This window comes from Vipera berus (assembly GCF_964194415.1).
Source record: "Vipera berus genome assembly, chromosome: 10".
Lineage (NCBI taxonomy): Eukaryota > Metazoa > Chordata > Lepidosauria > Squamata > Viperidae > Vipera > Vipera berus.
In genome coordinates this window covers 20,945,784-20,972,550 of record NC_138213.1, presented here as the reverse complement: position 1 = coordinate 20,972,550, position 26,767 = coordinate 20,945,784, and the positions used below count along the sequence as shown (strand labels likewise).

The 26,767-nt window shown below is 48.8% G+C and overlaps 1 protein-coding gene across 1 annotated transcript; it reads right to left on the bottom strand.

Moving 5' to 3' along the window:
- Positions 1-189: 189 nt before the first annotated feature.
- On the bottom strand, positions 190-26,337 carry KATNB1 (katanin regulatory subunit B1). Its single transcript, XM_081336249.1, has 20 exons — positions 26,272-26,337; positions 25,786-25,978; positions 24,901-25,031; positions 17,513-17,630; positions 16,348-16,448; positions 15,694-15,735; positions 12,467-12,550; positions 12,213-12,328; positions 10,426-10,497; positions 10,112-10,262; positions 9,646-9,833; positions 9,413-9,543; positions 8,888-8,938; positions 8,157-8,233; positions 7,857-7,976; positions 6,559-6,708; positions 4,369-4,445; positions 3,816-3,890; positions 1,820-1,936; positions 190-946 (listed from the first exon to the last, which is right to left on the bottom strand). The coding sequence occupies exons 2-20, from the start codon at positions 25,823-25,825 to the stop codon at positions 814-816; spliced, it is 1,974 nt and encodes a 657-aa protein (XP_081192375.1). The 5' UTR covers positions 25,826-25,978; positions 26,272-26,337; the 3' UTR covers positions 190-813.
- Between the last annotated feature and the right edge of the window lie 430 nt (positions 26,338-26,767).

Genomic DNA, 26,767 nt, shown 5'->3' with positions numbered 1-26,767 from the left:
ATGCTGTTTCATTCTGAAAATACAAGGAAGCTAAATTAATCTGGATAATTTGTTTTCAGAATTTAAGAGAACCACAAGCTCAGCCTCTGACTCATGTCAAGCTTTCCATGGAGAGATTTCAAAAGATTTGCAGCTAAAAAAACGTCACTGCTATTTGATCTTGAGCTAAGTAAGAGCATCTAACCAGCATCAGTTATAAAGGAAGAGGGTTTATTCTGCAGAATGTAGCCACACAGAGTTCCAGTTACAAACATTTAATAAAATTTGTCATAAGTTACAATTGTACGACCAGCTGGCTCCAGCAATGCAGGGAAAGTCCATTCTGTTCCCCAGTACTGAGACAATTTCCACGGAGTGGGGGGGGGGGAAGAGCCAGTGACGGCTCCATCTGTTACCAGAAAAAACTGGCTCAGGTTCTGCAGCCCGAAAGGCAAACGGAAAAGTCCTGGTGCAGCCGCGTCATGGATACCAGCCGCCCTAGACCGGTCCCCCAGAACTCAAGATGGCTGGAGAGCTGGACACATGTCAGGAGTTTACCACCCTGATCGGCAGGCAGGAAAAGGAGGTGCTGAGCAATGGAAGCCTTTGGCCAGAAGGGGATCGGGCTGGGTGTCCTCAGCTGGACGGGTGCAGGAAGGTCAGCGGTGCCACAGCAGGAAAGTCTGCTTTGAAAGGTCTCCTGTAAGGCACTGGCCTGGGTGCAGTGCAGAGGAGCTGCCTCCGGAAGGCCGCGGGGAGACAGTCCCCTGGCAGCATCTCCAGAGCCGGCGGGAGCTGGAGGGCAAAGCAGCAAAGACTCCCTGGCCACAGCGGTCACTCCAGGACGGCCATCAGAAGGTGCAGCTCCCGGAAGGCACTGCCGTGACGGCCACTGAGGCCAGACCGGTTCTTGATGAAAGTGCTGATGGCTTTCAGTTGTTTGTAGCACACGTGGCACTTCTGGAGCCTGGGTCAAGAAGAAAAGCAGCTGGCAAAAGGGTGCACCACTCGGGAGGGCTCAAATACTATTTTACTTATTTTTATAATGCACTGTCAGAGCACAGAATCAATGAAGTAATGGTATTGAAATCATTCAATCAGGAAAAGTGTGTGTGTATGTGTACGAGGGGCTGGCAATGTCAGGTGAACCTGCAGGTCCTCTTGAAGACCATCCCTCCTCACCCCAAAGGTCCTGCAGTGACCTAGTCCTGAGACCAATGAGCAAGCAGAAGGCTGGAGTCCCTTTATGGTGACTCTGCTCCCTAAATGTTTAGTGCCTTAATGGGTAACGAGGGAGCAAGGATTCACCAAATGCGAAAGAACATGTGAGCACATGAGCCACTTGGAACTGCCTGTCGAGCCTGGTGGAGCTTCACATCCAACCGTCTGGAAATTCCTCTTTTATGAGTTAAGAGAACAGGCTCCTCATTACCTCTGCACACCAGGAACACGAGGGAGAAACTAAGAACATTTCTGTCTTTGAACCTGGGAGACAAATCGGATTCTCAAGGGGCAAAACAATCTGGGGCTTTAGAAACCCATCTCGTTCTTTTTAGATATATCTTGGGAAAGAAGCTGTGGAAGTATCTTGATTTCTGACTTGGGGGCGGGGAGGGAGCAAATAAGAACTTGACACCATCAGAAGCCTTGAATCAACCTTGGCAGAACATCTTTGGATCCCATTAGGTAGAGTGGAAAATGCATGTGCAAGTCCCGACATTTCTAGTCTAAATCTGGAATTCCCTTATGTTACGAGAGGGGCAGAATTACTGAAGGTCACAACTGGTTCACAGCATCACAAGTGCAGAAGCCTGGGAGAAGAGACGTGAAGACATGTTACCTCTCTTCTCGGGAGATGTCCACTCCCACTGACGGGGGCGCGGTGAGGATGTCCGTAATCAGGGGCAGAAACCTTTGCAGAATTAGCTTCAGGGACGCACAGCCTGTCTGAACATAACTAGCACAAGAGAGAGAGAACTGTGGAGAAGAAACGGTTTCAAAACCCTAACCCATCCCAAAAGGATAAACAGGTGGAGAAAAAAAAGAAATGGAATCCCGAGTTTTGGTCCTCTTTCAAAGGCTTGGTAGGAAGACCTCCTTTCAGCATCTCCAGAGTATTGCCCAGTTCTTCCCTCAAGTTACCCAGTGAGTACTTGTTCAGCATCTGGACTGCAAACGGGTGGCCCCTCTGCTGTCAAGGGCAGCGCCTGGAGCTTTTGACACAAAGCTCTTAGACACAAAGAGAACAAATGAGATGGAGCTTTCTTGAAAGTGTTTTTAACGAATAGTGGTAACTGTGGAGTCCTTGGTGCTCCCTGAGCTGGGTTGTTCATGTGTCAGATCTTTCATGACCCAACTAGGGAACATCATCAGTGTGGGTGAGTGTGGAGTGTGCTCCCTGATTATATACCATAGCTTGCCCTGTTAGTACTGAAGTGTGTGTGGTTTTCTCCTTAGTAGATTGGTATAAATCCCTGCTTATCTGGGTTTGGGCTGCTGGAGAAGATGTGTTCTGATCTTTTTGGTGTTTGCTGAACTGTGGCGGTGCAGTGGTTAGGAGGTTGACTCTGCATTCCCACTGCATTCCTCACTGGCCCAAGCTTGACTCAGCCTTCCACCCTTCCGAGGTCGGTAAAATGAGGACCCCGATTGTTGGAGGCAAGATGCTGACTCTAAACTGCTTAGAGGGCTGTAAAGCACTGTGAAGCGGTATATAAGTCTAAGTGCTATTGCCATTTTGTTTCCTTCTTAGCATTTTCAATTGTGTCTTTTGAGTGTAAATCTGGTTTGTCTTTGTGTCTACTGATGACTGATTTGTCTCAATGCCACGCGTCCCAGGTTTTTGGATTTAGCTTGGTCTAAGATCTTAGTTTTCCAGTTGAAACTTTGTAGTTATGAAGTAACCTGCACATATGCATCCAGCATCATTCTGAAAAAAGGGCTCCTTGTTCTGGCTGAGCATCTGCAAAAACTGTCTTGATTTGCAGAAAGCTTTTAACAAAATCTTTCACCAAAAGCTTATGGGGAAAAAATAAGGCCATGAACCAATCCTCAGAGGAACTGGAAAGCAATCAGGCCTTCCCTGTCTGCTGGCATTAAGGCATCTGCAGCCTCCTTTCCAGTCTGCAGTCTCCAACTAATAAACCCAATCAAAGCCAAGTCAACGTCCATGGGAATAATCTGGCACGAAGAGCTGAAAAGCCACACTGGTGGGCATCTGGCAATGGTGCGGACAGCAAAGAACTCCCCCAGAGGAAACGAAGGGCGGAGAGTCATGTGGGGAGAGTCAAGGGCAAAGCAGGCACACCTCAGGTTCCAGAGGGCCCCTGATCTGGAGGAGAGGAAAGCTGTGTGGCAGAAAAGAGGCCATTAAAAGGATTAAGCAGCCCGGCTCCCTTTGCGAGGTGAGGGACTGGCCCTTCCACACTTTATTTATCTGGATGATGTAAAGCAGAGGTTCCCAACCGTTTGCGCACCAGGGACCGGTTCTGTGGAGAGAGGTTTTTCTGCGGACCGGAGGGGGCCTGGTTTTGTGTGCCACCTGCATCCCACAGATGGGGCTTTGCTTGCTTGCACGGCCCAGTTTCTGGCATGAGGTGGCTCAGTGCTGGTCCACGGACCGGGCTTTGGGGACCCCCAATGTAAAGCTTCACCATGCTCAGTGCTGTCTCTCACCTTGGCCCCCGAGCAGCAAGCCTGCCTCTCCTCAGACAAGTTAGGCTTGTTAAGGCACATCCCCAGGACCCTGGCTTGACCTGACCCAGCACTGCTATTTTAGCAACCACAACACAGCACAAGGAGCTTATGGAAAGCTTACAGCCAGAAGAAAGAGTTACCTCTCATATTTGCTTTGCAGAAGTTTTTCTATTTGTGGCAAGACAACCGTGCACAGATCCAGTTTCCAAAGAGATCTGGAAAAAGGAGAGAAGTTATACTGGACTACGGCATCCTTCAGTTCTTGAATCCTCAGGCAGAGACTGCAAAACCTTGGCTGAAGCAGAGGACAGCCAGTCAGCAGAAGGTGAGGTGGACAGTGCCAACCACTCAGACTGCAGATTATATTCCCACCAGGAACGAAAGCCTGCAGTGGCTTCAAGATCAGCCCCAGAATAGCATTCTGTGCCCTGAACCACCCAGGGGCCCCTGTGTCCCTCCAGACAGGAGAAGGAGAATATTTGGGTCCCCAGGAGAGCCTGTGAGGTCCAGAGCACCTTACGTGCCAAGGGAGCAATCACACCTCTCACTAAACCAGCTCAGCTAACGCCAGTAAATTCTCTGAAACCTCCAGGGTTTGCAGGCAGTAAATGAAAAGAACCCAGATTCAGGCATCAGCACCCAGCCAGTCCAAGCAACTCTCTCCCCGTGGAAGAAAAGCAGACGGAGACTTACGCCTTTTGGTTTACAATGTTCAGAAGGTCAACAATCACTGAGAGGTCATTGATGGCCACAGCAGAGTCCACTGAAGTCTGAGGAGAAACCACAATGGTGCAATAGGGTTACGACAAGGAAGCTCAGTAGGTTGGTGGCAGGTGGGAACAGAGAGTAGTGTGACTCCAGTTGTTGAACCACAAGTGCCAGCATCCTTCACCCTCTGACGGATTTGCTTCTGGAGATCAACGGCATCTATTTGGTCAAGTAGAACAGAAGCTGTGGGGTCCCTGGTGCTCTCTGAGCTTGGCTGTTTTCTTGCATACATTTCTCTATCGAACTAGGCAACATCGGTGCCAGAAGGGAGTGGGATTTGCTCTCATCTTAAATAAATGAGAGTATTTTGTATGTAAAATGAGAACAAACCCCAGTCCCTTCAAGCACTGATGCTGTTACCTAATTTGGTAATGAAACATCTGCAAGAAAACAAACAAGCTCAGAAAACACCAACGGCCGCATATTTCGACCCTGAGTGATAGAGAGTCTCTTCTGTTGAAAAGGAAAGTTAGTCACTTGCATTGCAACGTTCTGCTCTTTTCGGCAGACCGGACTCACCCAGTAAATCCTGCTACTGAGGTAGGAAGGCCAAGAGCCACTCCCATAAGGCAATTCCGAGATTCACATGGGTCACCAGACCAGAGACAATATCAAGCAGAAGATCAATGATTTCCAAACTCTGAATGCCAAGAGGCTGAATGTCAGCTTGCTTAGCCTCAGTGATCATCCAGGGGTCTGTAAGTTCCAGAAAATACACACGCTGACTTTTTCTGGGACCGAGCTCCCTCTGTGGCAATATGCCAAGTACCTTTGTTCCAATCCTGGCACAACAGCTCAAAAGCAAAACTAGGACATGCATCTTTGGTGTAAAGGCCCAATGAAACAAGAAATGGTAACCAAATAATTATAGTCAGAGAAGAAATTGAAATGAAATGTTAAATTCTTTGGTGATTACAGAAGAAACAAGTGAAAAATGCTCCAACGAAGGTGGTTCTCTCCTGTGGCAACAGAAGAACTGAGGCACTCAGTGGGAGCAGGAGGGTATCTGCTTCCCACCAAAGGCCAACTGTGGAATAACCCAGGATCTTAGGATTAGGCAGAAAACCTAACTCCTCGGGGGTCTCAGCTCCCCCAAAAGACCACATCCATAGAGAGGCATCTTCCTCTCAAGATGAGCACCATAACAAACAGGAGTGATTAAAATTTTAGGAATCCTGAAATTGTATTGCTTCTGGAAAAAATGTGAGTTCTTGTTCAATCAACCAACCGTAATGTATAACTAGAGTTGTTGTCAGTTATATCCCATTATTATCAAAACAGGTGTTTATGTTACCAGCCCAATGAGGAGGCTTAATGATTCTGGACCTGCCAGCCAGAAATGGTCTGCCTTTTGGCACTTAAATCCCGGCTCGTGAGACAGAGTGAGCTCCTGTCGTTCAACCGCTGGCTCCTGCCCACCCAGCAGTTTGAAATCACACAATATTGTGAGTAGACAAATGGGTACCACTTCTGTGGGAAGTACCTAGCTGCGTTTGTGTGTGTGGAGAGCAGAAGCCGGCGCTGGACTTGGCCGGACCTGAGGCATCGTGACACGAGGGGAAGCGAGGCGAGACTGGCGGAGGAGCCCGGAAGAGCCATCAACCTGAGCGCCACAAGTCAGCTGCTGTAAAGCTAGTTTGCTCACTGCGGAGCACCAAGGATAGGCATGTAAGCACTGAACAGAATGAACCAGCAATTTAGGCTGTCAGGACTGCGTTGTGTGTCTAGCACAGGGGTCCCCAACCCCCGGTCCTTGGATCAGCACCAGGCCATAGCATGCCAGCAAATGGGCTGCACAAACAAGCAAAGCCCCATCCACAGGATGCAGGCAGCACACGAAACCATGCCCTCTCTGGCCCGCGGAGAAATCTCCACAGGAGCGGTCCCTGGTGCCCAAAAGTTTGGGGGCCTCTGGTCTAGCATGTGTAGGTTTCCCTGACATTGTATGCCATACACTAAATAAATAAATAATAAAGGGGAAATTAACCCGTCTAGAGATAGGATGCTGGAGTCAATGGAGTCTTGTATGAAGGTGCACAGCGGCAAGAGCCTAAGACCCAGGTCATAAAAATCAAAAGCATCCACCCAGCCTCAAACGCCCTCATCCAAGCTTGCCTTGATGTCCCCAGTGCTCCACACAGCTCTCACGGTGTCCAAATTCTTATGGCGACTGGTCAGCACCACGCACATGGTCTCATGGCCCTTCCGGATCTGGGACAGGGCCTCCTCGTCTACGATTTCCGTTAGGCCCTGGTTCTTCACGGCCTGCAAGTGCAGAGGCAAAAGGAAAATACACCAAGCGGGATGGGAGGTGATCGTGAATGCTTGCAAAGGACTTTCCTCCCTAAGAGTCATAACCTAAAGATGCATCTGAGTTTAGCTTCTTCTTTGTAGGTAACAGGATTGTTGCTTAGGAACAAAGCAATTATTGAGGACTGTACGAACTGACAGAGTGAAAAAAAATCTGTCCTGTTACCTGAATCCCATAGAAAGATATCTCTGAGGGGGTCGCAAAGCAGGACAAATCAAGTCAAGTCCTGCCTCCTGGTGATCAGTATAAATAAAAACACTACCCAGAAAATATACTGTTTTTAAAAAAGACATCCTTAAGCATCGATGCTGTTCCAGATCACAAAGTTGCCTCCTTCTTCCATCCATTCTCTGAAGAACAGAGCTTGGAAGGGATCTTGGAGGTCTTCTAGTCCAGCCCCCTGCTTAGGCAAGAAACCCTAGAATGTTTCAGGCAAGTGGCTGTCCAGTCTCTTCTCGAAGAGCTCCAGCGATGGAGCACCCACAACCTCTGTGGGGAAGGTGTTCCCCTGATTGATTGTCCTCACTATCAGGAAATTTTTCCTTATTTCTAGGTTTGATTTCTAGTTTCCATCCGTTGCTTTCTAAATACTAATATTTTACTGTTACACTTAAAGGTTCCCCCGCACATGCGTGCTAGTCGTTTCTGACTCTAGGGGCCGGTGCTCATCTCCGTTTCAAAGCCGAAGAGCCAGCGCTTGTCCGAGGACGTCTCCGTGGTCATGTGGCCGGCATGACTAGACGCCAAAGGCGCACGGAACGCTGTTACCTTCCCACCGGAGTGGTCCCTATTTTTCTACTTGCATTTTTTACGTGCTTTCGAACTGCTAGGTTGGCAGAAGCTGGGACGAGTAACAGGCGTTCACTCTGCTATGCAGCACTCGGGATTCGACCCGCCAAACTGCCGACCTTCTGATCGACAAGCTCAGCCTCCTAACCCACTGAGCCACTGTATCCCTTCCTACTGTTACACTTATTTTACTGCTAATAGTTTACTGTTCACACCCTAAAGAATATTCGGCCTTTGGTCAAATCAAAACCTGCTCCCTCACTTAGCTGCTGACCAACCATTTCTTCTCTTATTTGGCAAACAAGAAACGTACCGGCAGGAAGTCAGAGGCCTTCAGCCCAATAGGCTCATTCCTGGCAGCTGGAATCACCAAGGGCTCCACTCGGGTTATTGGGGTTGAGGCTGCTACGGGCTGCCTCTGAATAGGCTCTGTCTGTTGTAGGGAAGGACAGGCTGGTCACACCGGTTTCCAGGCAAAAAGAGAGAGGAGAGAGAGAGAGGGAGGGAGGGAGAGAGAAGCAACTCACAGCTTCCATGCAGGATGCCGATGGAGGCTGCCTCCGCCCCCGAATGAGCAGCCCTGATCCGGAGAACCAGGCAGCAAGGCACTTACCCCCTCCTGGCCTGGCAACGGGGACTCGGCATCTCCTGCTTGGCCAGCCCGTGAGATTTCTTTCGCAAGCGTTGCCTCTGGAGGGAGAGGGGGAAAGGGTCTCTTGGGAGGGGCCAAAACAACAACAACAAAACCCCCAATGTTGCTGGGCAGAAGGTGGGCCCAAGGGCTCTGGAGAAAAGTCCCAGTGTTTGAACTTTCTTAAGGCGGTGCATAAAACTCGGCTTGACAAAAGCACATAAAATCATGCACTGCCTGATAAAAACAGGTGAGAAGTTTTCATTCAGCCCAATCCTTAGGTATTTCTTCACAGAGCACACGGCGTATTGTGGAATTCAGTCCCGCAAAACAGGACGGTGGTCCCTGGGATGAGCAGCTTCCAAGGGAGATGCAACTGACTCCTGGAGCAAAATCCCAGCACAGAGACCACCATCGAGGGCAGGCGCCCCCCCCCCCGAATTGCTGTGGAAGCGAGGCCGGAGCCGCAGGCAGCGGTCCTGCTTGGCTCCTTCCCTGAGAGCCCCGCTGCTCCCAGGCGTCTCCGAAGGCTGCTCCGCTTTGTCCTGGACAACCCTGAACTGACCCCCCTCTGGGCATCTTGGGAGGAAAGAACCAAACTGCCCCCCCCCTATTATTTCCATTGACTGCAAGGAAGACCCAAGGTCAGACCCCACCCAGTGTTCCCACCCAGGAGAATCTCACAAAGGCCCTTCTGGGCGCCCTGAACTCACCGTCTTCTGGAGGTGCAGGGAAAGGCTCGCTCTTGCTGGGGGGAGTTCGTGCTATAAAGACAAAAGCCCACCTTCAACTGAAATGTTTTCCTTTTCCCTAAAGTTACAGAAGAAGCGGCCTTATTCTGGATTTCTGCAGCTTGACTCCTGCCCTTAATGACTCTGAGGGGCTCTTCCCACTTTCGGGTCACTGGAGAGATTCCTCAGACCCTGTACACGAGCAGCTCAGCAACAAAGGCTCCAGCTCCTTGCTGGCTAGTGCAGTCAGGAGCAGTAAAACCCTGGCTTACGACCTCTCTCACCATCAGAATAACTGCTGGGTCAGCTCTTTTGCCGCAACCTGGAGACACAAGATGGCCTCTTGGAAGCCTCTGGGGCAAGAGTTTACGAAGCAGCCATACAGTTGGACGGAACGTGCATTCTTAACAGCTTCATGAAGCTGAGGCTATACGCACTGGAAAGATTTATGCGCAGATTTTGACCAACACCAAGCCAAAGCAACCCAAGAATGTTCACCCAACTCACTGATAGAGTTCTTTGGCTGGAATATCTCTTTGTAATCCTCCAGGTTCTGGATCTCTGCAGTGGATTCCCTTTCTTCCCTGTCATCCTCACTGCTTGGACTGCGCCTCTCACTCTCCGAGTTGTGTTTCATTCTGAGGCGTGAGAGACAGAGACAGGGACCGGTAAGCTGAGCCTCCCCCCCCCTCCCGAAGCCTCTGCTCACCCGTCCTCCCCAAAAGCCCCCCCTCCCCCACCTCTGGGGCTTGCTGCAGGTGGTTGTTGGCCTTTCGTAGATGCGTCGTAGGGAGGAGCCCAGAGATGGGGGCGGACTCAGTGGCCTGTCATCTCTGATCAGTCCATGGAGTCCAGACCCACATTTTGTGATTTTGCTGAGGTCCACAACGTATGATGAAACGGTGCTTTGGCTAAAAGAAACGCCAATCTAAAGAAAGAATCCATATTCTTAGATTATTAGGTGTTTGCAAGGACCATCTAGAAAAAGATTCTGTGCTGCATCAGGTTGGCTGCCCTTCCTCAAAGCTCCGTGGAGGAGAACTGGGGCTTTGGGCCAGGTTGGCCATGAGAGGGAAGGGAAGCTCCCTGGCAAGCCACAAGGTGGGCAGAGCCCTGCCATTCCCGCCCCGGCCCCCTTGAAGGGGCAGCGCAACCACTCTGAGCCAGAATCAGTCAGAGAAGCTGACTCTGCAGGCCTTCACTCACCAACTGATTGTTACAGATAGACAAATCAGCCACTTTGCCCCAATTCACCAAAACCACTTCAAAGCATCGCTCGGGCTCCCAGCCATATACGCGCAGGGCATCCTGGCTGCCGGCATACAAGCAGCAGCCATCAGGGTTGAAAAGAACACACCTGCAGGGGAGGAGAGGCAACAACAAGAGTGCCATTCCACCTGACATGGCCCCCAAATTTGAAGGAAAGCCTAAAATTGGCCAGCTGGAGGCCTGAGTGGGCGGAATCCCCTGAACTAACAAATCACTGCCATTCCTGCTGACAAACACCTGCTGCCTCTTACCTTACAGGTGTGGCCTCTTCCTCAATGCAGCTCACCGTATGGAACTTCTCCAGGTCCCAGAATCTGACTGTCCTACATGAAAACAGAAAAGCAAAGATGCCGGAAGTCTTTCCAATCCCACCTTCCTTCGTCACGCTTTGCTTCCAGCCAAACCAGCAGCCGGGCCGAGGCTTCCAGCTCCTCTTACGTCTCTTCTCTCTACTCCTGGGCTATTAAGGCAAGCAGCCACTTGCTCAAATCCCTAAAGTGAGGAAAACTGACCCATCTCTCCTCAGGCAGACTCTGTGATCCAGAGGAGAAAGAGCCGGGCTCTAAGCCCCAGGGTGAAGTGCAAAAGAGCGTGAATCTTTTGGGTGGGGGGGCACTTCAAACAGCTTTTTTGCCTTCTCCTTTGCCTAGTGAAGGTCTGCGCTTATCCCCTCCCATCAACAGGCTGGAGTATGTTTCCTTTTTTAATCCAGGCTAATATTTTTTAATGAAAGAATCTTTGAGGAAGTTTATAAGGAACCCTGGCTTTTAAAAAAATACTACACTATGTGTGTATCTGTGCATCAGAAAATATGGTACAGTATATCCAAAAATACAATAATGCTAATAAAATCAGGAAAACATACCTAGAGTGAAACCTTTGGTTTTGAGCCAGAGAAAGAAGATAGCAGATATTGTCTAAGAAATACAGGCTAATACAAATGCTTTGAAAAAATAAATGCACAATCAGCAAAATAAATTGTCTCAACAAATTACTTGGATACACGGAAGCATATAATCCTGTTTTATTTCCAATCCATGGAAAAAAAAAGTCATAGCCAATTTACACAACTCAGGAGGAAAGCCAGTAGGCAAAAGAGGGCAGAAGACAAGACTTCTACGGCACGCAACTCACGACTAAGATTCTGGAGAGGCCAAAGGCTCTGGAGAAGAGCAGCAGGCTAAACACGGGAAGACAAGCTTTGCTGACTGCTGGGCCAGTGCCAGCTCTACAAGCAATCACTTGGCACGCACAGTGGCCAACAAAGGAAGGGCCACCATATTGCTGCCTTCTCTTCCTCATTTTGCTAGGTCTGGGCCAAGAAGTATCCAGACAGCTGAATCCTTCAGAGCAGGGGTCCCCAATCCCCAGGTCGTGGCCCGCCTTGAGCTGTTCGAACCAGGGAGCAGAAGTGGTGGGCAGGTTCTTGTGTACATCCCCACTTGCGCAAGCAGTGAGCTCCATTGCATGAGCTCCATTGCATGCCTGTTGCTTGTACAAATGGAGCTGCATGCCTGCTTGCCCACCACTCACACAGAACCATCCCCTTCTCCCCCCCTCAACACGGCCTTCAGCAAAGCCGGAAAGGTTGGGAAACTCTGCTTTAGGAGACCACAACTACGCACTGATAACTTGGCAGGCCAGTTAAACATCAACACCTCTGTTTATGCCAAGCAGTTATTGAGCACGGAGAGCTGTTGAGGGAGTCTACATTTTCACAGTAGGGAAGGAAGGCAGGCTTGGTTTCAGCACAAAGAGGAGACCAGCTCCAGGACCAGATGTAACATCTCTCAGGAGCTTCATGGAGGCTTCAACACTATGGAAAATATTATGGGGAACTCAGAGGGCAAATCCTGACTTTCTTCTGAAGCACCAGCTTCCAGACTAAAAGCAGGAACGTCTTCCACGCACAACGTCAACAATTCAAAGCCTGCATGCCACACCACGAGGGCTGGTGACGTATTCTAACAAGCCCTCAGCACATCTTCTGCTGGTTTCTTGACGCAGCATCTCCAGCCCCAGAGAGAGCTAATTTTACCTGTCGGAGCTCCCCGAGGCCAAAAGGTACTCGTTGGGGTGGAACTCAATTACGTTGACTGGTCCTGAGTGTCCTGCGAACTCGAACATGATCTTGCCAGCAGCCAGGTCCCACAACTAGGCCGGAAAGAACCACAAAAGCTTTTCTTGCCAGAGTGCTAACAGATTTCGCCCCCATCAGCTAAGCTGTTCCATGGCCCAGGCTGCCATCGAACGGAGGGAGGGGGAGAGGAGGGGGCCACGGGGTACGTCTACCTTCACCGTGTGGTCATCAGAGGAAGACGCCAGCCACTTCCCATCCGGACTGAAGCGGAGACACCGAACGGCTCCTGTGTGGCCCTGCAAAGTGAAAGCGGGCTTGCATCCTGCCTTTCCTTCCAGAGTTCGAGGCCACATTCAGAACACTGGCTTCTCCCCTCCTTAGATAACTGCGGCCCAAGGAGAGGGGTTGGGCTGAGAGACGCTCCTGCCCAAAGGCATCCCCTAGGATGACACACCCCAGAGAAAGTCCCAGTATGCGTGTGTCAACTAAGGCAGAAAGGAGACCGAAGGAGGGGAGGGGCCACAGGAGTCCCTTGACAACACTCAAGTGTGTAAACACCCCAGGCCAAGGTCTGCAAAACTACTTCCATTGCCCAATTCTGTCCCCTTCCCCGGCCTCTGGATTTCACAGTAGGCTGGAGGGGAAGTGGGGGGGGGCTGTGGTAGAGTTTTGAGGCAACTAGGAGTTCCTGGTCAATGGGACAACCACTGGCTTGTCCCAGACCATCGTGGCTACAATTCACGTGGGCGGCCACACATTAGATCTGTGCTTTGCCTTAGAACAGTTGCTACGTGATCCGGAAAAAGATGTAACATCTGTTTTTTGTTCTGCTATCAATTTAGCATTAAATCTGAACAGCGTCAATTAATGCAAAAAGAAAATATTAGCACATTAAGTGACTCTCACTGAAACATATTTGAAAGCCATATAGACCGTCCTGCGCCAGATTTATTCTAAACTAATATCCCACAGGTGCTTTTCAAAAGTTAACAAGACTTTCTTGGAGCTTTATTTGCTCTCTTTGAAAACATTTTGCTTGTCATCCAAGAAGCTCCTTCAGTTGTAACTGACTGGCGGGGAATAGAAGGATTTATATTCTTTGTGGTCAATCTGGTCTAGTTTGGTTGTTAGGTTTCTGGGAATGGTTGAGGCCATTTCGGGGTATATCTGTACCCTCCGGCTCGCCTGAATCGGAGGGCAAACGGGTGTGAAACCTTCTTGGGACTGGGTCCTTTCAGAGGGGTGACCCTGAGGGTAGTACAGACAAAGCCTCCGGTAGCCTCAACGATTCTCAGAGATGGAATAGGACAATTATGGTGGGCACATGGCTGCCCCCACTTCACTGCGGGCCCCCCGCTGCAGCCGAACCATCATTGGCATTCAGCCTTGGCAGGCCCTCTGCCGGCACTGTTCTCACACACTCTTGTCCCGGCGACTTGTTGAGGGACATTTGCCCCTTGCTAATTCACCGCACGGCACAAGTAGTTGCGTGTCCTGGCAGCCAATCCACCCGTCAAAGGGTAGGCCTCTGCCTTCCCACTGGGTACAGTTCCCTGCCCCAACCTTTCCAGTTGCCACTTCAGGAAGCCGAGCCGGAGGGACCTGGCAAATTGCCCAGGATCAGGATGCACAGCGGACCACTGGCAGGGGAGGAGCGCCTGTGGGCAGCCAGCCAAGGATGAATGCCCATGGCGGGCTGGCTGTGGTGGGCCTGCAGTGAAGTGGGAGTAGCCATGTGCTTGTGGCTAATTGTCCCCTCAGAGAGCTAACAACCGACTTTCTCCATAGACATTGTTGAGCTAATACTTAAAATATAGTTTTATAAAATATTACTTAGGATGAAGTTGAAAGTTGACTATGTTAAAAACTGTATGGTAAAATGGGTGAAAAACTTTGGTTATAACATATTAGATCAATGAGACAATATGTGGATTAATGGTTTAAAGCTTACTTTGAATTAGTTTGAAAGAAAACTTTATAAGATTATGTACTAATGGTATTTGATCCCAGACAGATTGGCAACAATTAAGCCCAAAATTTGTCATTAAGTGAAACGTGTTAAGTGCGTTTTGCCTCATTTTACAACTTTTCTTGCCACATTTGTTAAGTAAATCACTGCCAGTGTTAAGTTAGTTACATGGTTGTTAAGTGAAACTGCTTTCCGCCTTGACCTGGCTTGTCAAAAGGTCACCCTGGGGCACAGCAACGGTCATAAATATGAATGAGCTGCCAAGCATCCGAATTCTGATCACATGATTATGGGGAAGCTGCAAAGGTCATAACTATGAAAAATGGTCATATAAGTCACATTTTTCAGTGCCATTGTAACTTTGAATGGTCACTAAAGAAACTGCTGTAAGTTGAGGATTACCTATATAATGGAACGGGTAGTCAAACTCCAGGTAGATTTTATCACATGTGGTGGTCTTGTAAATCTTACTGGATAAATAACAGTATGCAGAAAATACTTAAAATGCAGATATTAACAGAATCTGAACCCTTTTTCTAGGTATTATGGATAAATTGACAGAAAAACAATTTGGAGCATTATTTTTATATATGGTGATGACTGTAAGTCAAATATTGGAAAGAAAAAGGAACACTGACGGTGGAAGAATGGATTTTGAAACTGACTGAATGGCAAAGATGGGGAATTAACTGTGTTGATTAGAGACAATCGTTTGGGTAATTTTATGAGAGACTAGAAGCCATTTGTGAGTTTCTGTTGAGTTAAATATAACAATGGACTATTAACAGTCAGCTTTGAAGGTTAATATATTGGGGGGGGTAACGGTTAACGGCCTTTTTATAGTGAACAGATATAGGGTTGATTTGCTTGATAGACAATAGATTTGTATATTTGAGATCTTTGTTAAGAGAATGTGATATAAAATATTAATGTAATAAGCATAGATGAAAAATCGATAACTACTTGTAGACCCACAATGCAAGGGAGCGAACCTACTAGATTGTGTGAGATACAGGTATCAAATGCATTCAATAGGTTGGAGGCTATATGTTTGTTGTTAATTTAATATTTGTATTCACTTTTATTTTGTCTGTAATTTTTGGTTTTTTTTAAATTTTGCATTTATATTTTATTTTTGGAAAACATAAAATTAAAAAGATATAATTTCTAGCTTTTTGGGCCCAAATCAAATCCAATCTTTGTTACTGTCATCGACTAGCATTTACACCTCCAAAAATGTGTCCAACACAGTAAAAAACATCAGGAAAAAAATTGCTTATAAGTGCAATTAAAACAGAATACTTTATCTTACAGGAAGATGGATTAGTATTTTGTTTTCTCTTTATTAGAGCACAAGTATGTTGATCATTCCAGATCCATAAAGCTTTTCAAATTGTCCCAGTAAACGTTATGCATTGCACAAATGGGCTTCATGATACTAGGTGAAATAGAGCAAATTTTTCTTCTTACCTTATACCTGAAGACACAACTTTTTTTTCTTACATCCCAAAGCTGCATGAAAGAAAAAATACCATCTTTTAAAAAACAAAACTGTCCTAATCAATCAAGGTTTGCCTTAACATTAAGTCGTCCCAACTTCTGACTTGGGACAGAGTAACTCTTTCGGAGCATGGAGGTAGTAGAATTTGAAAGGGATATTTGGTGCACGCTAAGAAGCATCTCTCCCTTTTTTTAATGGAACTTTCTTCATTCCTCTCCTCCTCCTCCTCCTGACTTTCGATAATGGTGCACAGATCTGGCTGTGGCTTCTACGAATGGACGGCTACCACTATGTTGGAAGAAAGTATCCTTTGCTCAGGGTTATGCAGATTCCTGTCTTTCAGATCGCTGGGCACTTTTGGAAAGAGCAAATCTGCCAAGTAGCAAAATTATTCCCCATCTTCGTTTCAGGAAGAAATAAAGACTACAATAGGACAACCAAGAAACTGACTGAAATTCAGAAGTGGCAAAAGGAAAAGGACACACAAAAAACAAGAGCTGCAAGCAGCTACTTGAGTATACTAACCATTAATTTGTTTCATCTGCTTCTGCCCGCCACAACATTCATCATCATTCTGCAAGACCGCGCAGAGAGAGAGAGAGAGACAAATGTATTGGCCTTACCTTGATGTTGGTGTCCATGGACCCTGAAGCTACAAAGCCTCCGTAAGGATGGAAATCAAGGCTGCAAATATTTGCTTTATGGCCCATTAGTGTACGGAGGACTGAAGAGGAAATTCAGGGAAAGAAAATTATGATTTAAAAAGACGTTATTCTGCCAGTGATAAATGCATGTAAGATACCATGGCTGGTATAATTTTGTGTTTTATTAAGTTTTATTTTTAAAATAATTTATTATAAAGTTAAATCAAAATTCAGTTTCTTAAAGGTGAATCTGTATCCCAGATTAGGATCATTTTTCTATAACAAGAAATCAATGGAGAAGGATATTAAATCTTTATAAACTTGTTACAGGAGGCCACATATTGTGTGCAAAACCAAACTGAATGCCACACAAACAGGACTTACTTCATTTAAGAGATTAGTGATGGAAACCTACAGCTCCAACTCCTTAGCCAACCGGCTAATCAAACCTAGCAGGCAACAGTCAAATACTGAAATGATTTTACAGTTGCAGAAGCCGTTCTCTTCCACCAGGCTCCGGAGTCTGCTTTCTCCCACCAGCATGGAGGCAAACCGTGAGGAAAGCAAACCCACTTCAGCGGCTGGTTGCTGCGACTGTAAGCAGTGCCAACTTTTTCACTCCACAAGAGCAATACTTCTGCCTAGACATCCTTTGGGGGAGGGGGCAAGAAACTGCCTGGCCTGCGGGGGAGCCAGTCTGGTGGGCACAATCGTCCCTGACTCCACGTCCCCCTTTTAAGCGCTGAATTATGGGTTATACTATAAATATTTAGCAAATGAGATCCTTATCTATGTACTACGTAACTTTTCTCTATTGCTTGAAAGAGAACCAGTTCTCTTAATAATGCACTTTTAATTAAGATCTAATTCTAAATAAGATCACCAATCAGTTTCAATAAATATCTCTGTGAAATGGAAAACCTAAGCGCGCTTTTCTCACATTATGATTTCTTAAGGCAAAGCTACTGTGTGGCCAGAAAGGAAATCCAGTTCTCATACAGAACAGGCCAAGATCAACGAGAGACTTTTATCTGAAAGACTAAAGAGGTAAAGAGTCCTTCTGACTCTCAGAGCAAAACCTGGTTCCCTGGCATCTACAGGCCAGCTAGACAAGGGAAGGTGCCGGAATGTCTTTCAAACCTACTTTTGGCAGCTTCCAAGTCCCAGATCCGAATGGAGCCGGACTGAGATCCTGCAACAATGAGCTCTTCATTTGTATTAATCTTCACGCTCTCCACTGGCGTTGTGTGACCGGTTAGACTCTGATCAAGATGAAAAGAACGAGAGTCAGCCAACTGAAGGGAGGGTACCAGCCACAATTAAGTTGGTCATGAAACAAGGATCTGAGCAGCAGCAGCACATAAAAAAGATTTTTGTGACAGGCTTTATTTTGTCTTTTGGTGCAAGACAGGTCAAAATGATCCAAAAGTTAATTATGTCAATTTGCTAGCATATTTCCCCAAAAATAAGACTAGGTCTTATATTTTGGGGGGACCAAGATACCCATTAGAGCTTATTTTCAGGGATGTCTTATTCTGTGGCCGCCTGCCCACTCCATCCGTCTGGTTGCTTGCGGTCGCAACTGGGCTGCACAGTGCATGTTGCACCGATGCCACCCGCCACAAGTTGAGGCGAGTCGGGGGGGAGGGGAGCTGCCCCATGCACCCTGCACCTGCTTACCTGAGGGCCCCTGCAGCCAGGCCCCCCTCACCCTGCCACTTGCTTCACCTTGCGGCGGCAGCACCAACAGCAGCCCTGTCCACCAGGAGCCTGCCCACTTGCCTGGTTGCAACAGGACAGCTGAGTGCGTGTTGCACTGGTGTTGCTGCCACAAGGTGGCAGGTGGGGGTGGAGGAGGTGCCCCACACGCCCTGCACCCGCTTACCTCAGGGCCCCCGCAATTAGGCCACTCCCCACTGGTGACTTCCCCCCACTCGTTCAATGACCGGCTGCCCGCCTGCCTCTTCCCTTGCACTCCCCTCCTGAGCCGGACTGCCATGCTAGGGAGGATGGTGGGGGAGGCTTGGTCCTCTTACCCGGCCCTCCTCTGCCGTTTTGGAGTCAGGGGGGAGTGACAGCGAAAGGCCTCAGCCGTTGCTGTGCAACAGCCGCGTTAGCCACTGGGAGGGCTTTCTTTGGTCCCGTCTGCCCCCATTTTGCCTTGCAAGGCGACAGCCACTGCCTCCTTCTCCACTGCCTGCTCGCCGTTTTGGAGCCGGGGGGAGTGACAGCCGCATCTGCCACTGGAGGGGCTTTCTTCGTTCCCTTTCAGGGCTCTGCCTGCGGCTGGAGTCAGGGCAGCACAGTCTTCAGAGGCCTTTCGCCGTCACTCCTCCCCTGGCTCCCAAAGGGCTGCTGTTGGCGCCGCTGGCGCAAGGCGAGGCAAGTGGTGGGGAGTGGGTGGCCTGACCGCGGGGACCCTGAGGTAAACAGGTGCAGGGCGTGTGGGGCAGCTTCACTCCCCCCATTTGCCTTGCCTCAACTCGTGGTGGCGGCACTGGTGCAACGCGCACTCTGCTGCCGTGTTGTGACCGCGAGCAACCAGACAGTGGGATGGAGTGGATGGGCTCTTAAGTAGGGCTTATTTTTAGGGTATTAGGCGCACCCTAAGAATCAGTCCAGGGCTTATTTTTGAGGAAACACAGTAGTTTTATTAAACAATAAACACTTCCTGATTTTTTGTGGAAAGGTTTCAAGGATTACTGCAAAATGAATTATTTTTTCCTATTGACCAACTGCTATTTCTGCCTCTGAATTCTCTTCATGGAAAGACAGAATCTCTCTCTGCACTGTTAAAAAGAGTATCCACAGCTCTTCGGCTCCAGGGACATCTGTGGTAGCAAGGAGACAAATGCCATCCAACGGAAAATAGATCCATTTCTTTGAGCCAGAAGGAAATAAGGGGTTGGGTGCTGTGCTGGCATATACAGTGGATATAGAAAATCTACACACCTTTTGCTAAAATGCTAAAGATAAAAAGGAATTTCATCTTTCAGCAGGAGAACAATGACCCAAAGCATAACCTCCAAATCAACAAAACAATGGCTTCCCAGAAGATCAAAATTTTGGAATGACCCAGCCAGAGCCTGGATCTCAATCCAATTGAAAATCTGTGGAGTGATCTGAAAAGGACTGTGCACAGGAGATACCCTCACAATTTAGGGGGCATCTCCTGCGCCCCTTTGGAGTACTTTTGTAAGGAAGAGTGGGCAAAGATCCCCAAGTGAAGATGTGCCATGCTCATAGATTCCTACCACAAAAGAATGAATGCTGTCATAAAATCAAAAGCTGCTTCAGCAAAGTATTAGTTTAAGAACGTGCATCTTTAAGCAACCACATTACTGTCAGTTTTTTATTGTTATTTTTCCCCACTGAAAGATTTCAGTTTGTTTTTCAATTGAGTTGTACAATTTATATGCTATCCTAAAGATGGGAAAAATTTGAAATGATTCGTGTTCATTTGATTGTTTTACATCTCAAAAACTTGGCATTTTAACAGGGGTATGTAGACTTTTTAAATCCAGTGTAAGGAATACACGTTTGGAGTACGCCTTGCTAAAATTAATCATTAAATATTTCCAATAAAAAAACCCTTGGGAATGACCATCTGATAATGTGCAATCACCACAGTTGTGAAGTTTACTCTGGAAATTAGATAATCTTCATTTGTGGAGTAATGCTACTCTTTATTTTCACTTTGGTACAGAGATTTTATATATGACTTTATATCTAAATAATATGCTACTCTTACAATGGTGGCTGATTTAATTGTGCATGGCCCCCAACATGACCCCTATAGTCGTCTTTTTCCTTGTCACGTCCAATATTTATTTATTTATTTATTTGTTTGTTTTATATACCGCCCTTCTCCCGGAGGACTCAGGGCGGTGTACAGAGCAATAAAGTAAGAATACAATAAAGCAATAAAGTGAGAAAATTTTAAAACCCAAATCCATCAGGCCAGGCCGGCTTGTTGGAATAGATAAGTTTTTAGATCACGCCGGAAGGAGCGAAGGTCGGGGGCCATCCGGATTTCAGCTGGTAAGCGGTTCCAAAGGATTGGCGCACCCACCGAGAATGCTCTCCCCCTGGGGGTCACCAGCCGACATTCTCTGACCGGTGGCACCCTGAGGAGGCCCTCTCTGTGGGAGCGCACAGGACGGAGGGATGTTGACGCTGGCAGTAGGTGCTCCCGTAGGTAATCCGGACCCATGCCATGTAGGGCTTTGTATGTCATCACTAGCACCTTGAATTCCACCCGGAAGGCAACTGGAAGCCAGTGCAGCTCACGGAGCACAGGTGTAATATGGGAGTATCGGGAGACCCCCAAAAGCACTCGTGCAGCTGCACTCTGCACCAGCTGAAGCTTCCGAGTGGTTCTCAAGGGCAGCCCCATGTAAAGAGCGTTGCAGTAGTCAAGACGAGAGGTCACAAGTGCATGGGTGACTGTACGCAAGGCATCCAGGTCCAGATAGGGTCGCAGCTGGCGCACCAGACGAACCTGGGCGAAGGCCCCTCTAGTCACAGCTCCTATATGATCTTCTAAGGAGAGCTGTGAATCTAAGAGGACACCCAGATTGCGAGCCTTATCTACGGGGGGTAATAACTCGCCCCCAATATTAAGAGATGGAATAATCTGAATATCCTGACATGCCGGTATGTACAGCCATTCAGTCTTGTCCGGGTTGAGTTGAAGCCTGTTCCTCCCCATCCATTCCCGGACCGCTTCCAGGCAACGGGACATCACGTCGAGGGCATCACTGATGTGGTTTGGGGTCGAGATGAAAAGCTGGGTGTCGTCAGCATACTGATGATAACCCACTCCAAAACCACGGATGATCTCACCTAGCGGCTTCATATAGATGTTAAACAGGAGAGGTGAGAGGACCGACCCCTGAGGAACTCCATAAATGAGAGGCCTCGGGGTCGATCTCTGGTCACCCACCAACACCCACTGTGAATGTTCCAGAAGGTAGGAGGAGAACCACTGAAGAACAGTGCCTCCCACTCCCAATCTCCTGAGACACCGCAGTAAGATACCATGGTCGATGGTATCAAAAGCCGCAGAGAGGTCTAATAGGACCAGGACAGAGGAATGACCCCTGTCCCGAGCCCGCCAGAGATCATTCATCAGAGCGACCAATGCCGTCTCCGTGCTGTGTCCGGGCCTGAAACCCGATTGGTACGGGTCTAGATAATCAGTATCTTCAAGGAACAGAGGAAGCTGATGCGCCACTACGCTCTCAACAACCTTCGCAAGAAAGGGAAGGTTGGAGACTGGGCGAAAGTTGTTTAAAACAGCTGGGTCCAGGGAAGGCTTTTTGAGGAGGGGTCTCACCACCGCTTCTTTCAAGGCTGCGGGGAAACTGCCCTCTTTCAATGAAGCAGTTACCACTGCATGGATCCAGCCTCGTGTCCCATCCCGAGCCGCATAAACCAGCCAGGGAGGGGCACGGGTCCAATAAGGATGTAGTGGAGCTTAGCTTCCTCATGATCCTTTCTACCTCGTCCAGAGTCACAGGATCGAACTCTTCCCAGATAACATCAACAAGACTGTCCATGTTCTCATCTTGGATATTAATGCTCTGGAAAAGTGTGTCAACTTCTAGAAGCCGTGCATGTTTTCCCTTAAAAGGACAAAAGTTACTGGCCCCTTTGGGGAGTGGTGAGGTTCTCCAGATCAGCCCCAGAAACCTTGGAGTTTTGTGCTGTAAAAGTGAGATTGGGAGCTCACCACCCTAGCCTCAATCTGAAGCTGAAATATTGGCAAGCCAAACTTACCATGTTCAGATTCCCAGGTATAGAGAAGCTGCTTAACAACTTCCCTCTGTTTGTGATGCAATATAACTTTCTTAGATGAAACTTCAACTGGGTTTGCAGTGTTTAGAGTTATGGTTTGCTAGGAAAGCCACTGTGGCTGGGTGATTGTAATCACAGCCTTTGTAGTATTAAAATTAAAAACTGTCAGTAATTTTCCTTAAATAAATACTGGACTGCAAAATACCATTAGCCAGAAATATTCTGCCAGCATTTAATGCTACCCAAATATACTTTTAACGTTTGTGTAGAAGTATGTTGCTCGGTTTGCATTTATGGCATGTTAACTTGGGAAGAGGCAAGAAGGTCTGTGCCTAAAGGAACAAGTGCTGTTATGAACAAGAAGCACACGGCATTTTACCAAGCCTCTCCTTTAAGCAGCGTAAGCATGCCATCCCTTCCCACTGTTATCGTGAGTCAGCTGGGCCAAACACTGGGAAGAACCCCCTTATCACACTCAGTGTGCTGCAGGTTGCCCAACCACAAGACTAAAATGCTAGGGTGTGACCATGGAAAAGCACAACTCACATACTGCTGGGGATTGGTATTTTTACAAACATGCTATGTCAGCAAAAGAGTTACTTTGCTGAGTTTACTGGAAGAAGAGCGGGGCATCCGCTAAGTGTTTGGTTAAATTGCCAAAAGATTGTCAAGACAGCCTGTACAACCACTACCTTGTGGTTTACCAGAAGGGTAACAATCTTTGGGAATTTTTCCCTTTCTGTTTTTAGCCAAGTAATAAGCTATGTTTTGTGTCTGTGTTGAAAGAGAACCAAATCACTGCAATGATAAATGTGTTGAACGAGAAGCCGGGAGACTGCGAGTTCTAGTCTTTGCTTTAGATATAAGTCATCTGGGTAGCTTTGGACCAATCACTGCCTTAGTGCTAGAAAGGCAATTGCAAGCTACTGCCAAAAATCTTGCCTAGGAAACTACATGGGCTTCGTAGCTGCCAAGCGGTTTGAAAACAAACACATGCACTCCTGCGGAATTGGGCAGCTCTGCAAGTTACCTTCTTTCTTAACAATGAGCATTAAAATAAAAATGGAGGGTTCCTCATGTCTTTTTTTCCCCCTAATAAAATTTAATTTTGTTTACCCCTTATGTCTGGAACTGCCCGGATGAACTGTGGGGTGGGGTTAGCTTGGGGGCAAATTCTGTCTATTATGCCTGCTATCTCCTATTTCTTAGTAAAAGTTCCTGGTTGGAAGAAACTGTCTCCAAGAGTTCTGCTTTCTTAAGATGTGGGTGAAGTAGGTTCTGACAGCAGTATAGGTTGTTAGAAACTTCTTTCACAGACGGTCTTTGGGGGGGGGGGGCGGGGAGATACCACAGGAGATTGTGAGTGGAAGTGGGAACTCCCATGCCACTAAAGAAGGGGACCTGGGCCAAGTGCTTGGAAGTCCTTGAGGGCTTTTGGAAAAGTGGGGCTTAAGACACCTGCATTTTACCTTAAGGATTCAACCGTTCCGTTGTGGGGATCTAGTGCAAATTGCACAGATTCAGAAGACTCCTCCTTCCAGTAAAGCCGAGTGTCTGAGACTTGGAAGGGAACTCTTAAGCCCTTCAGCCGAATCTCTTGCTTAGACCAGGACAATAAACAAACGTGTCTTCAGGAGCAGATATTTCATTGCCTTCTCCCCAAAGGCAAATAGCAGCTAATAATTATTTTGGCCAAGAACTTTTAATTAGGAAAACTGGTAGAAAAACACTGGTAGTTGATGATAATCTACATCACCCTGGATGGTAATCAGAATGTGAATTATTTAGGATATAAATAATTTAGTAAAGGTAAAGGTAAAGGTTCCCCCGCACATGCGTGCTAGTCGTTTCCGACTCTAGGGGCCGGTGCTCATCTCCGTTTCAAAGCCGAAGAGCCAGTGCTTGTCCGAGAACGTCTCCGTGGTCATGTGGCCGGCATGACTAGATGCCAAAGGCGCACGGAACGCTGTTACCTTCCCACCGGAGTGGTCCCTATTTTTCTACTTGCATTTTTACGTGCTTTCGAACTGCTAGGTTGGCAGAAGCTGGGATGAGTAACAGACGCTCACTCTGTTACGCGGCACTCGGGATTCGACCCGCTAAACTGCCGACCTTCTGATCGACAAGCTCAGCATCCTAACCCACTGAGGCACCGCGTCCCACACAAATAATTTAGAGTATATGGCAATTCAGCAACAGGGCACATGGCAATCCTTTTAAGCAGCCTATTGTTGAAAAGATCGCATGTTATCAGTCAGGACAAACAAAACATTAATAATGTTAGCCAAAAAGGGCAGCAGAATAATTGCTTTCTTAGAGCAGTGACAAAAAAACTGCATAGGGTCACTTTCTCTCATGCAGGAACACCCATTCATCAAGAAAAAAATATTGTGGGAAAGAGACAGAACATTCACTTTACAATGCCATGATGTGGCTTCTCTTTCTTTGGCTTAGCATGTGATTTGAATCTCACCAAATGCAATCTAGTCAATAAAACATGGTAACTAGTCTATGCTGTTAACCAGTCAAAAACAGTCTTAACTCCCAACTGCCCAACATAGCACCTAAACAGTCAGATGAGCCCACAACCAGCAACACACAAGAGACAAGGACTCCTCCCCTCATTCGTTCTGGATGAAGAAAAGGAGGATCAGGCTGTTAAAGACAAATAGAGAACTTCTTTTTCCCTGGCTCATCTCTGCTATTATCACAAAGCAGTTAACCAAATCTTACCATAATGCAGTTGGGCTTGTTAACTGACCAAATATTAACTCGACAATCATCTCCACCAGTTGCCAGGAGCCGGCCTGAGCTTTTGCCCAAGACAAGGGAAGAAACATTGCTGCTGTGGGCAATGATTTCCTCTACATAAAAAAAGCAAGTGAAAGTTATTAGCTTATTTCATTAGTTCATCTCTCTCCCTGACCGTCACACACAAAGTAGGCAGTTAGCGATCACGTTTACTTAAGATCAGCTTATCTGCAGATTTTATACCTGTTTATAGTTAAACATAATATCGCAGCACATTTACTTGAGATTAAGCCGCCCTGCGATATTGCCTGTGGTTGGTGTCTCAGACAGGAGAAGAAGCCAATATTGCCTTGGTGCACTTGTGCAATCCCTGAATTCCAGGCTAGTCAGGTCAGGCTCTCTAAAATCCGCGGCCTCTGCTAAACTTTTTCTCCACCGATTTCTGGACGAGCAGCAGCTTCTTTCTTTACTGCTCTTTGCCCTATCACAGGGGTAGGCAACCTCGGCTCTTTCAGGACTCGTGGACTTCAACTCCCAGAATTCCTGAGTCAGCATAGCTGAGTCCTGAAAGAGCCGAGGTTGCCTACCCCTGCCCCATCAGGAAGAGAGCACCGAGTGCGGCCTGAAGAGCTTCGCGGAGGCTGTGGAAACCTCAGAGCTGCGGCATCTTTCCGGGCTTCCGGCCTGGGAGCCGCTCCTCCGGGGCAGCAGCCAAAGGCAGCCGGACAGCTCTCTCTGCCCGAGCCGTTCCGGCCTCCCTCTCCCCACGCCCGGCTCTCTCCCGGAAGGAGGCGCCCCGCAGGTCCCCGGCCAGGCCGCGGGCAACGGGCAGCGGAGACAAGCCGCCCAAGAGGGAGCTCTACTCACGCAGCTTCCAGGCCGTCTTGGTGGCCACGGCCGCCGCCATGGCCGCTGCCCCGTCCTGACCGCGGCCTTCTGCGGCAGCGCGGGGGCCGAGCCCCCCGGGTCCCCGGCTTCCGAGGGAGCTGCGGCGGCTTCGCTAGCGGGGAAACATCCGTGGCGGCGCCTCGCTCTTCCTTCCGGGCGCGCGGAGGCCGCTCTGCGAGGAGGAGGAGGAGGAGGAGGCGGCGATCAGCCGGGAGGGCAGCCCGGCGACCCCAGCTCGAAGCCCCGCCGAGGAAAGGCCCGGCGCTCCCTAGGCCGATCTCTCCCGGAGGGCGGGCAGCGCCGGCCGCCGTCTTCCTTCCGTGGCTGCGGCCGAAACCCGCGCCGAGCCCACCAGCTCGCGGATGCGGCGGCCTGGCCTGGGCCGCCCTCACACCCGGCGGCGCGGCAACCCCCGGAGAGCCGAGAGCGGGAGAGCCGCGGCCCGCAAGCCGGCCGAACACCCACCTGGCCGACTCGCCGCGCTTCTGCGGGGAACGGCTCCAGGCGCCCTCTGCCCATCCCGCGCCCCGATTGGCCGCTGCCCGGCAACCGACGCCCTGGCAACGGACCGCGCCCGAGTGCCCCCTCCCTGGCAGGGCTATCTGGCCGTCTCTTTGGCTTGTCGGCTCGCCAATCAACGCGAGGGCCGCCTTTCCCGGAGACGTTGACCAATCACTACGAGATGGAAGAGCGCGAGAAAGGGCTGTGAGTCCCGTAGACTTAAGAAAAGTAGAGCCGCCAAGGCGCAGGGTTGTTTTGGCCGAAAGGGGCGGGGCTGTAGACGGAAGTGGGCGGGGCTTGAGCGAGTGGTCGTTGCCCGACGTTGCGTCGCTTGGCGGCGCCTCACGCGCGCAGCCGCCGGAAGAAGAGCCGCCTCGGCCGCGCGCAGCCCCGGCGGGATCGGGGGGGGGCGAGCCGGCGGATCCTCGAGGGCATCTGCCGGCCGGAGCCGCCTCCCCGG